Source organism: Zootoca vivipara, chromosome 2 (genome assembly GCF_965207765.1).
Source record: "Zootoca vivipara chromosome 2, rZooViv2.hap1.1, whole genome shotgun sequence".
In the NCBI taxonomy this organism is placed as follows: Eukaryota; Metazoa; Chordata; class Lepidosauria; order Squamata; family Lacertidae; genus Zootoca; species Zootoca vivipara.
The window spans coordinates 53,315,814-53,327,897 of NC_142584.1; the positions used below are offsets into that span (position 1 = coordinate 53,315,814).

Below are 12,084 nucleotides of genomic sequence, written 5' to 3' on the forward strand. Positions count from 1 at the left end.
CTTATTAAGCCAATAAGGCTACAGGAGGACTGTCTTGGTGGGGGGTTATTTTCATTTCACGTATAAGAGCTGCATTTGGTGGCAAATCCTCTTTACCCTGTGATTTCTGCTGCTCCGCAACATGCAAATATGTTGGAAGATTGTCACTACTGAGTTTCAAAATATATTTTGTCACAGTGTAGACATTTGTATGAGCAGTGAACGAGATACATGGTATAAATAAGTTTGTGGAAGGGGCTGCAATGGTGACCTGGAGCCTTATGTTGAACTCTGCTGTAGCTCCCATGCTCCCGTAATCTGTGCCGTTTCAAAAGCTCAACCCATAGCCCATTTCAGGAGTTTTTCCAGATCACCAGTTTATAGTACAGTACAATAAATCTACAACTATCATCCCAAAAATTCCGAAATCTTCCCTCAAGATAGCTGCTCTGCCAGTTACAGTGTTTCTTTCAGCACAGCTCAGAAACTGACAATTTATCCCAAACTAGAATGCCTCTTGCTGTTGCAAACACTGCCTGAAATAATGATTTGGTGAATTTTGTGGTTCCCCTAACACAGGGGTGGCCAACTCCTAAGAGACTGTGATCTACTCACAAAGACTGGCAGTGATCTACCCCCTTTTGGGGGGTTCAGGACAAAAATGTTGAGCTTTCTTAGGTGAGCCAGTGATCTACCACAGATACCCAGTGATCTCCCAGTAGATCACAATCTACCTGTTGGATGTGCCTGCCCTAACAGATCAGGTTTCTTTCCTCGTACCATTGGTGGACCGGGGCTTCCCAATATACTGCTCATTACACACACAAGCTGTGTACACATTCCCAGGATATTACAGCCTAAATCAGCTTCTTCCTGTCCACACTTACCTGGCAGTAAATTCCATGGGCCCACAAACAGTAAACACACTGCAACTTACTTTTAAGTAAATATGCATAGGATTGTCCTACACATCTTGAGTATTTTAGGTTACCTGTACTTTGGTTGGTCTCATTGAATACTGTATATATGGTGACACTGTGATTTAGTATTAGTGTCCATTGGAGCTCCTGAACTCCTGTAGTTTCCATGTTCCTAGGTGGAGTTTAGGCCAGGCATGAAATGTATCAATAAAAAGAGAGCTGCATTTCAAAGACCTGCTTAAGCCTTGCCTGTTTTCCTGCTACCCCAACAAAACAGGTGATTCCCACCTCATGGTTTTTATTTTGCTAAGTCTGCTGCTTTCAATATAAACCATTATAAACCATTGTCTTCATGATGCCAAGTCTAGCTATTCCTGTTTCTTCCATTCATAGACATGTATGTACAGCAGTTAACACCTGGATGAAGACCACTGGCTCATTCAGTGCTTCAGAACAGCTGCCTGCTGCAAAACCCTCACTGAAGAATCAGTCAATTGTGTTAACAAGGTACTGTATACATTAGATAGTAAGCTGCAGTATATATTCTGAATGTTGCAGGTCTGTTTACATGTTTTTATTTGCTTTTCTATTATTCAAGAGGAATTCCTGTTATAGAAGTTAAATATGTGTTCAGAATCAAAGAAAAATAGATTAATAGTAGTGGCAAGGCCCAGGTGGACTGGAATGTACCACAGGCAACATTCCTCAGTGTACAAATATAAAATATGATATACAGTGGTACGTCTACTTACGAATAACTCTACTTACGAATGTTTCTACTTACGAATGGAGCTCCGTCCGCCATCTTGGATGCAGTTTAGATAGGATTTTTTCTACTTATGAATTTTTAGATAGGGTTGCTTCTACTTACGAAATTTTTCTCCCAATGCATTCCTACAGGATTCGACTTACAATTTTTTTCGACTTACAAATGTGCATTCGGAACGCATTAAATTCGTAAGTAGAGGTACGACTGTACTGTTGAAAGATTGTTATGGGCCTCTGCAGTTGTGATGAAGTTAATTGCCCATTCACAATTAATTTGATAGCCCAAGGGACTAGTAATTCATTTAAAGCCTATTATGAACTGTCTCCCTAAAAATGCTTTGCTGCATTACTAAGCAGCCACTTAACAACAATAAAAAAGATTCTTTCTCAGTTGTGCTGGCAGAGGTTTGTAAAGCTGCATTCTCATTTTGGTAATTTGTGATCAGTTCGACACAAAAATACATCTAGGAAGAAGCCAGTTAGCTACAGAATGTTACTGTTGATGTGCCTTGGGAAAATCTGCTGAGTTGTCAACTCATAAAAAAAACCAACACGTAGCCAGGAGAAAAATGTGTGGAAATTCTGATTCCTAAAAGAACTTGTGTTCAGATGGGAGCCCAGGAATGTTTTGTTTCGTTGCCAGTGTTGTTATTTGTAAGAAGCCTGGAAAGGATTTCCAAAGAATACCTACACGAACAGGTTTATGTGATTTATAATCTCAGGATTCAGGGGTAATGGAACCACTTATGAATTTCTAAGATGGGTACATATTTTAGTACTATCGTAACACATGTGAGGTAGACGGTGGAACCTGCTGGGTGAAAAATGGCCTTAGAAATGGAGCTGAGTAGGAAACAAAAGGCACTGGTCAGACATGTCAAAAATGTAGGTCTCACATTATATGAGAAAAAGCTGGTTGCATGAGGCTTGTGACACACTCTCTGATCGAGATGTAGCTGGATTGTTTACAAACTTCTACTATTTCCTATTTTCTGTCAAGCAACCATATGATTATTATTACACATGCATTAGATGGGGGCCTTTTAGTGCTCATGTTCTCTTGCTGCAAATAGCTGAGTAATGAGGAAATAAGTACGATGAAAATGAGATATACGATTGGCATTTGTAGCTTTTAAACAGATAATAAACATATGTAAGAAGGAGAAGGAGAAACGGGGTCTTCATAGTCCGAGCAAACATGGTGAAACATATGGTTGTGTCTTTTTACTATATGGGACCATGCTGTGAATTCCTGAAAGAAAGAATTGTTTCGCGTGAGAGGAAGGGACTCGAGGTCTGGTGAAAGAGAAGCAGATTTGATTAAAAAGAAAACTTTGCATTTCTGTAAAAGATTATAGCAAGGCATATGGGTGGCAGGGCCTCCCATCAACTTCTGTAAAATCATGTTATTGCCATCATAGGGAATAATGGCATCATAGGGAATAATTCGCAGCAAGTAGATGTTGCAAAAAGTTTGCCAGAGGCAGTCACTCAATAGAATTCCAGGGTTACGACTGAAGGCAAAGTCCTAGAGCTGTACAAATGAGAGCTTTGATATTATTGTCATGGGTTTGCAGGGGGCAAGGATCGCCTACAGTTCCTGGGTGGCAGACCTTAGATTTTAAATGCATGCTAAACAAGGAAATCACCTGGGGACAAGGGCCATCAACGGACAATGGCCAGTCATTGACCCTCTGCCTGAGCTGTGGGTAAATAGCAAAGGTAGGAGGAAGAGGTTACACAGGAAAAATGCATCCTTTTAAAATGTAGAGGTTGGGGAAGAAGAGGGAGGACTCCATGAGCTGTTGTGAAGGCAGAGCCATGCCATCTTGGGAGGCTGGGACAGAGGCACGGAGATGGCGGTCAGACTGCCTTGGGAATCCAGTGCTGCACTGCTAGGAGAGCAAGCTCCTCTTGAGATGTAATGCTCTGAACTCTCTCCAAAGTAGACCCACGAGTAAATATGGGTACAATAAAGTCTCCACTGTGCCTTGATTTTCCATTTGAAACACAACCCTGGGTGAGTGCCTAGAACATGGGTAGGCAAACTAAGGCCTATCTAATCACCTTCTAAATCCAGCCCATGGACGGTCCAGGAATCAGCGTGTTTTTACATGAGTGGAATGTGTGCTTTTATTTAAAATGCATCTCTGGGTTATTTGTGGGGCATAGGAATTCGTTCTTCTTTTTTCAAAATATAGTCCAGCCCACCACAAGGTCTGAGAAACAGTGGACTGGCCCCTTGCTGGAAAAGTTTGCTGACCCCTGGACTAGAACCACCTGGAATCTTGCTACCACTCAGCAGAGATTTGGGGTGACACGCAACCTTTGTAACATTAATTTCAATGAATTTTCCCCAATATATTCTAGCTCCTACAATACAAGATTAATGAGCTTCCTTTCTAATGGCAATGAGTGAAAGATGGAAGATAAACTTTAAGGACAGGTTTGCTTAGCCATATGAATGATCATTTACATCACAAAGGGAATATACTGTGTATTTGTTATAGAAAAGAAATGTACATAACCAGTATGTAAAATCAGAGGTTCATAAGATGCATTTTCCAGTGCTAGTTCATATAGAAACCCACAAAAAAATAGCTTCGGTCCTTGAAGACCAACAATGTTAATAAACAAAATTAAAACGAATGCTCATGACTATCTCAAAGAAACATGTTTCTGTTAGCAACCAGTAAATAAAACAGTAACAATATTTTTATGCTATTAATAAATGATAAACATTTATAATTTTTCAGTTCATTTGTACTGATACAACAACAAAAACTCTAGACCAGCAAACTTAAACTTCATTTGGTGGCAAAGCTGCCTTCAAAGTGTTTACAAGACTTTCAAAGTAGAATTTCAAAGATCACCTGATGTTAGATTTGCTAACACACAATGTGAAAATATTAATGGTTCCAATGCTTAGTAAATCAATTAGACTGATTGACAAGTGTTGACCGACTAAAAAGGAATCACCAATTAATGGGTCAAAAGAATTCTAAAAACTGAAATTATTTTTAATAGAAGCACTTTATAACAACTGCAGGTGACAAGTATCACCATAAGAGGAGTCCCGCTTGGGAGAAAGAATGACTTCTTTGAAAGTTATTCCTGTTGTGGCATATGTATACATCATCCAAAGGCAAAGACGGTATTTTTTTTAGGTATAATATTTAAACTTTGTTCATATTTAATCAATCAATTAATGAACTAAACCTCACCTGTTTAATTAGCTAATGTAACTGGGTAGAAAACACAGAACTGTATTCATTGTAAAGAGCAATATGGATTAACTAACAGCACACAATTTTTTTTTTAGCTTGTTGCCACATATTTTTTCTCAGTTAAGGCATAGTATACCTGTTCACACAGAGCAATTTGGTTTCACTCTTGTTCTTACTAGCAATGGTGTTTGTGAAATTGATAAGCAATACTGTTTCTAAGCAAAGTACACATCTTTCCCTTTGGTGTAGGAGTTTATAGTTCCTAAAACAAATGGAACCGTTCTGTTTGCACAAAACCTTAATTGCTTATTATATTTTTTAAAATTTATACCTGCAGGCCACATAGTGGAACCCTTGGATAATAATGCTGTGAGTGTTGCCTTTCTCTACCCTGAGTTCTGTTGATGATCCACTGCCATAAATCTACTATGGCAAACAGTGAACTCTCCTGTCATTCCCATCTTATGGGGTGTGGAGGGGATTTAAGCGGTCCTGGTTGAATTTCCTATATGTCTGTGATTTGAGAAAAGCCTATGCCCCCTTAAAGAGTCAAACAATATTGCTGATACCAAGCTTGGCATGATTCTTTATATTTTTGGGGATTGCATGTGCCTAGCACTTAACTAGGAATTGGACTCATATCATTACTTGTGCAGAGCCTTCTACTGAGCAGAATATGCCAATGGTTTCATTAGAGATTTACATTTATATGCCACTTTTCCTTCAAGGAGCTCAAGGTGTTCTGCATGGTTTACTCCATTCCCATTTTATCCTCATGACAACCCTGTAAGGTCGGTTAGGCTGAGAGACTGCAACTGTCTCATGGTCACCGAGCAAGCTGCATGGCTGAGTGGGGATTTTAATCCTGCCTCCAACCCTGAACCACAACATCATACTGGATCCGCTTCCATAAAGTGACCACATTGCCAAAAACGTAATGCATTCTGACTTTTTTTTAAAAAAATGGTGTATAAGCTGTTGCCAAAATGCAGCTGAGGCTTAAACATTTAGACATAGAAAGTTTATTTCCCCCCCCCCCCTTTACACTTAGGATTAGCAGTTTGGCTGCCCAGGGCAATCACTGTTTCGGAGAGCACAAGGGCCACTGAGCATTCTATCCTCATTTTCACATCTGGATTGTTTATACTTGAGTTCAGGAGTTGACTTCTGTAAGGTCTCGGTCATATCCTTCTATTCAAAAACCGCAGGGGTTCCCTCCCCCAATAGCTCTGTAATCAGGATTGGTGATGACATAATTCCTCTCAAGAAATGACAATTTCAAATGTAACAAATGAATAACAAATGTGCAATTGTTGTGTTACACAATGATTGTCTTGAAATCTCCCAAATGTCTATGATATTTAGGTCTGATGCCTTGCCCTAAAAAAAGAATCTGGAATGAATTATTTTTCTTTTCATCCTAGGCTGGATTTCGGTGTTCTGCACATAGTGTTGACCAGGTCAACTTCATTGTATCTGAAAGCAGTTTTAAGTAAAGTGTTTATTCCTGGCATGTACAGCCCTTTGTTCAAAGTTTTATAAGAAAGAAAGAAAGAAAGAAAGAAAGAAAGAAAGAAAGAAAGAAAGAAAGAAAGAAAGAAAGAAAGAAAAAATGCAGGTGCATAGATGATTCAGTAACCAAGAATATCTGCAAAAGAAACCATGCTTTCTCAAAGACGAGAGAGAGAAAACCACATGTACAATATATATGTGAAATCTTTCTTAAACATTTTTATGCATGGCACAACAGTGGTTTACACAGTTATAGTTTGGTGCCACAATGGACATTACATTAGGGTCCCCTTGATCTGGAAAGACCTGAGGATACTTAACAGGGTTTCCAGCCTGTTCATTGCTACCAGTCAATGGGGGACCATCCATTGGGATTCACATATTTTCTCTGGTATAACAAGAAAGGCAGTGTTGGAACACAAGCCCCACAAGCTAGAGTGGATAGCTCTAGCTACTGCTGACAGATATCGCCAGAATGATAAATGTTAGTGATTAGTCTTACATGTAATAAATAGTATTGTTTGGAAATGGCAACCAGGACATTACATTTTTTATATATCTGTGTTCTTACGAGTCTTTTATCTGTTCATTCCCAAGTTTCTTGGTGAAACTCATGCAGCCAGCTTCATATTTATAATTCTCATAACACGTGGCCTCAGTTTTCTATCACTCTGAAAGCCACAAAGCAATCTTTGTGGCATATCTCTATCACTGACGAAAGTTAATGTGATGCAATGCTTTAAAATGTAAAATGTAAATGTCATTTCTTAAAGTGCCTTCTTTGCATGGAGCTTTCATGCAGTCTTCTTTATATTTTAAAATGAGACAGAGGCTGGATCTAGACACAACAAAGAAGTGTTTCAGTTTTAAAACATTGTAAATTTAAACAGGGAAAACAGATAGAGAAAAACTGGATTCCATGTTGCCATCTGGTGACACAATGTTATATCACACATACAACACATATAAATCGCTTTTTCTTTACCAGATGAGCTGAGTCCAGAATAAAAGAAATACTGGTTTTATATGAAACAGTGTTTTAAAAAGCACCCATATTTACACAGGTTTTGGATTGGGTTGATGATGGAAACTATGTGCAGTAAAAAATGAAACAAAACAGCACCCACCCAAACAACAACAACACAGCAACCCAAAAGCAAGTGTCAAAAGGAGAGAGAAATCCTTTTCAGAGGCCTTTCAGCACTATCCCCTTGAGATCCCAAGTGCAAACCATTTTATCTCTGAAAAGACATTTTACTGAGACTTGAATAATCAAGAGTTGATTACAGCCATGCTTTAAAACAGTGCCTGTGCCTGTGGGTGGGTGTGCCACCTCTTGACCTCTCCAGGAAATAAGAGTATCTATTTAGACAAGTTCAACTTTAGCATTGGGATAAACAGCAACCACATCATATCCTTCTGGCGGCTTAACCCTTTCCTTGGCATGCATTTCACAGTACAGCTGTTCCTCAATGAAGAAGTAGCCCCTTTGCTTCAAGTTGAGGCCGCAGTCATCGCACATGAAACACTCTGGATGGTAGAGCTTGTCACGGGCTTTCACTATTGTGCCGCTGTCGCAGGAAAGAAGATAAGATTAGAATGCAAACATTTCAAACGATTACTATTCATTTCAGGTTTTATTAGTGGTTTGCCTTTTATGGATCCCACAGAAGGGGCTGTTTATGCAAATCTCTTCCCTTTCCCCCATTTGCACACAGTATTGTTTCTCCTGTATTGTATAACCTGCCTTAAAGAGATCTGGTGCATATTATTTTGTGTGTGTGTGTGTGTGTGTGTGTGTGTGTGTGTGTGTGTATGAATATAATCACCTATTCCCACCCTTGTAATTGTATTTCAGCCAGGCACTCCTCTTTTCTTTTGCAAAGTCTATGGGGCTTTGCTGCATACAATGCAGTGTCGCAAAAATAGGAGCTGTTCCATTCTGAATACAGTAGAGGAAAATGCTGTGTGCGAAGCACTGCCGGACATGTAAGTGAGCAGGACAGTTCTTTCTTGTATAATAATAATATTATTACAGCAATCCATCAAACATTAAAAGCTTCCCTAAACAGGGCTGCCTTCAGATGTCTTCTAAAAGTCTGGTAGTAGTTGTTCTCTTTGACAAGTGGTGGGAGGGCGTTCCACAAGGCAGGTGCCACTACCGAGAAGGCCCTCTGCCTGGTTCCCTGCAACTTCGCTTCTCACCGTGAGGAAACCACTAGAAGGCCCTTGGCGCTGGACCTCAGTGTCCGGGCAGAACAATGGGGGTGGAGACACTCCTTCAGGTATACTGGACTGAGGCCATTTAGGCTTTAAAGGCCAGCACCAACACTTTGAATTGTGCTTGGAAATGTACTGGAGCTTCCATGTGCACTTTGGAGCAACCAAGGAGCTTTGGATCAAGAGTATAACATTTATTAATATTAAAAGCCCCTTGTGACATACAACACAAATGCCATGCTACATATGTATGTAGTCCCCCCCCCCTTTCAAGTAACATTGCCTTATGGAATTACATTATAACAAGATTTTACAGTTAAGCAGGTGGTGTGTTCCTTATTTAGCTGTACCAAAAAGTACTGCACTGTTCCGTGTATAACACGCCCCCGTGTATAAGACACCCCTATTTTGGGGGACTCAAAATATAGAAAATGGGGGGAGATTGCCCAGAGTTCTTGAGCTTTTTTGGGGGGAGGATTGCCCAGAGTTCTTGAGCTTCTTATGGGTGTGTGTGTGTGGAATTACTGAAAATCACTCACCCGCCTGAACAATGCTTCCTATCGCATGTGACGCAAAAAACACCAAACGTTCAACCGCTCGCCGCCAGCAGCAGGCAAGCAATCCAAGACCATGCTGCAGCCATTAGTCACCTGCACAGCCACCTCTGACAATCTTCTGCTCACGGCAGCAACCAATCCCCAGTCCCAACATGGCACTACCAGTGCATTAAAGGTAAAGGGGCTCCTGACCATCAGGTCCAGTCGTGTCCGACTCTGGGCTTGCGGCGCTCATCTCGCTCTATATCTGGGCTTGCGGCGCTCATCTCGCTCTATAGGCCGAGGAAGCCGGCGTTTGTCAGCATACAGCTTCCGGGTCATGTGGCCAGCATGACAAAGCTGCTTCTGGCGAACCAGAGCAGCGCACGGAAACGGCGTTTACCTTCCGCCGGAGCGGTCCCTATTGATCTACTTGCACTTTGATGTGCTTTCGAACTGCTAGGTGGGCAGGAGCTGGGACTGAGCAACGGGAGCTCACACCATTGCAGGGATTCGAACCGCCAACCTTCTGATCAGCAAGCCCTAGACTCTGTGGTTTAACCCACAGTGCCACCTGGGTCCCTTATGCACCCACCAGTGCATTAGACGACCCCAATTTTTACACATTAATTCAACATAAAAAAAATCCCCTTGTCTTATACATGGAAAAGTATGGTACATTAAACATCAAGGCTCTTGGGGAGATTCATGTACTTACACAATTCCATTCCCACATCTGGTGCACTCGGGGAGCATCTGTAAGCCAGGCATGGCTCCACCCAATTTGGATACTGGAGATTTAACATGTCTTGGACTCGTCAGCCTGTCATGTTTTTCACCTGCCAATAATTTAAGACAGTGTTTTTGGAGTTATCTGTTTAAGGGATGTGGAATGTTGCTAACACACAAGCTTCTCAACTGAAGGGATGATTTATTCTTAAACTCTGACAAAGGATGCACTCCACAGCATCATTACCGGGATTCTTGGAATCAGTGAGATTTATTTCTGAGTGAACTTGGTTAGGATGGGGCTGTAAGTGCGCTGATCCTAGGAGCGTTAAGTAAGCAGGCTTCGTATGCTAACGACAATACTTGAAAAAATATGAAATGATGGAATGACCATAAGAATAATAAAAAGGCATGCCAACATATGAGCTCTGATTTAAATGGATAAACCAGAGATTGACCTTTTAATGGGAAGTATGCCAAGGAAAAAGAATGAGAGCCGGTACACAAAAGAGGCACATACATGAAACCATAGAAGAACAAAAGACATTGTCTTACTTAGTAAGATTTTGATATATGCTCAACCCCATGGAAAAAAGCTTAAAATCTTTTGCTGTGCAAGGGGGGAAAGCCCAGCAATAACACTGCTAAAGTGCACTTTTACTACTTGAGAGATTTATTTGTTTTATTGAATGCCATGACTCAGGGAGACCTTTAAGAGTCTGTAACAAAAGTAAGGCAGCATGTTAGACGCTGGCTCTTTTCTTGGCGTTCGGTTTTGCTTCATATGTATTCAAAAACAACCAGAAAAGGGGAAGCAATGAAATCTTCATGTACAAAGGGGTGTGTTGGCAAGCTATTATTGCATCCTGTAATACTCATGTATATATTTACACAAGTGTGTATATTTGGAAATTCACCTCAATGCTTGTCTTAAAAGGAATTTTCACTGGGAGGGAATAAACTAAAAATAGGACACTTATATTAAACTTTCATTTAAAAAAATGAAATAATGAAGCAGCACTATGATAGCAGCATTGTAACATTAAATATGGTTTAAAGAAATGTAGCCCTCCAGCTGTTGCTGAACTACAACTCCCTTCATGACTATCAGCCATGTAGACTAGGACTGATGGGACTCCAACATCTGCCACATGATCCCTGCCGCTGCCTTTTTTGAAGTAAATTCACTCCACTAATTTGCTTTAGGTGACTATAGCTTCTTGATACATTTACTGCAAAGGTTCCCAGAAGCTCTAGTGACATCTAGTCAATGCTAAAGGCTTCAAAATGCCAGGCAATTTACACAGCACTTAGTGAAAAGTCTCCTCACCAGCTTAGGGAGTGAGGAAGGAGAGAGTTTAAAAGTAATGCTGAACTTTGCTGCGTTCATGGCTGTTTTTCTCCTTTGTTTCTGCATGCACACACTTCTCACCCCCAATTTTATGTCCCTCAACTTCTCAGCTAGGCAGCTACAAAACTCTGTAAAAAGTGATTGAACAATCCCAAACATTCTTTTCTCTGCTTTGTGGTTTGAGAGCTCATCTTTCACGGCTGAGGGGCACCTACCGAGGTAGCTGTTGCCTTACAAATCCTGTCTGATTCCCTGCAGGAAACATTTCTTATTAGAGACACAGTGTGTTGCTGCTCATTAAAAAAAACAAAAAAACCTAGAGCTTCTGGGAGAGAAAAATAACATTCTAAGGAGTTTCTTAACTTCTTTGGGATTGTGCATAGGTACTTCATAAGTGGCTTTGTATCAGAGAGGTTAGACGAATGGAAGGTTTAGTTTTAAAGCAACAGAAATGGAAATCCATGTAAGAAAACTGATAAATTAAAATGGAATCATTTAAGTGCAAACAACACATGGGGTGTCGTCATTCCAGAAAGCATCCCTTCCACCATATTTATAAAACAAGATAGAACTCTCTCCCAAGGGAGACTTGGCTGTCCTGCACATTGGTTTCATTCAGGTGTCAGCTAAAAACTCATTTATTTATGCAGACCTTTAGAACGTAGTGGCTCTAGGGGTTCTATTTGCCTATTTTTATTAAAGACTGTTGCATTGCATTTTAATATGTATTCGTGATTTGCATTTGTTGAATTTATTAATACTGTTATTTGCCCTGGGGTTTTTTGTGTGAGTAATTTTCTATCATCTATATCTATCTATCTATCATCTATCTATCTATCTAT

At 40.3% G+C, this 12,084-nt stretch overlaps 1 protein-coding gene across 2 annotated transcripts in view; it reads right to left on the bottom strand.

The window, feature by feature from the left end:
* Nucleotides 1–4,149: 4,149 nt before the first annotated feature.
* Nucleotides 4,150–12,084, bottom strand: part of PDLIM4 (PDZ and LIM domain 4) — a 76,046-nt gene continuing 68,111 nt past the window's right edge. For both annotated transcript variants that reach the window (XM_035105414.3, XM_088661885.1), the window contains exons 6-7: nt 9,881–10,001; nt 4,150–7,977 (exon numbers count right to left, since the gene is read on the bottom strand). In XM_035105414.3, the coding sequence (XP_034961305.3) occupies nt 7,773–7,977; nt 9,881–10,001 (326 nt within the window). In that variant the 3' untranslated portion in view covers nt 4,150–7,772. The remainder of the gene's footprint in view (nt 7,978–9,880; nt 10,002–12,084) is intronic.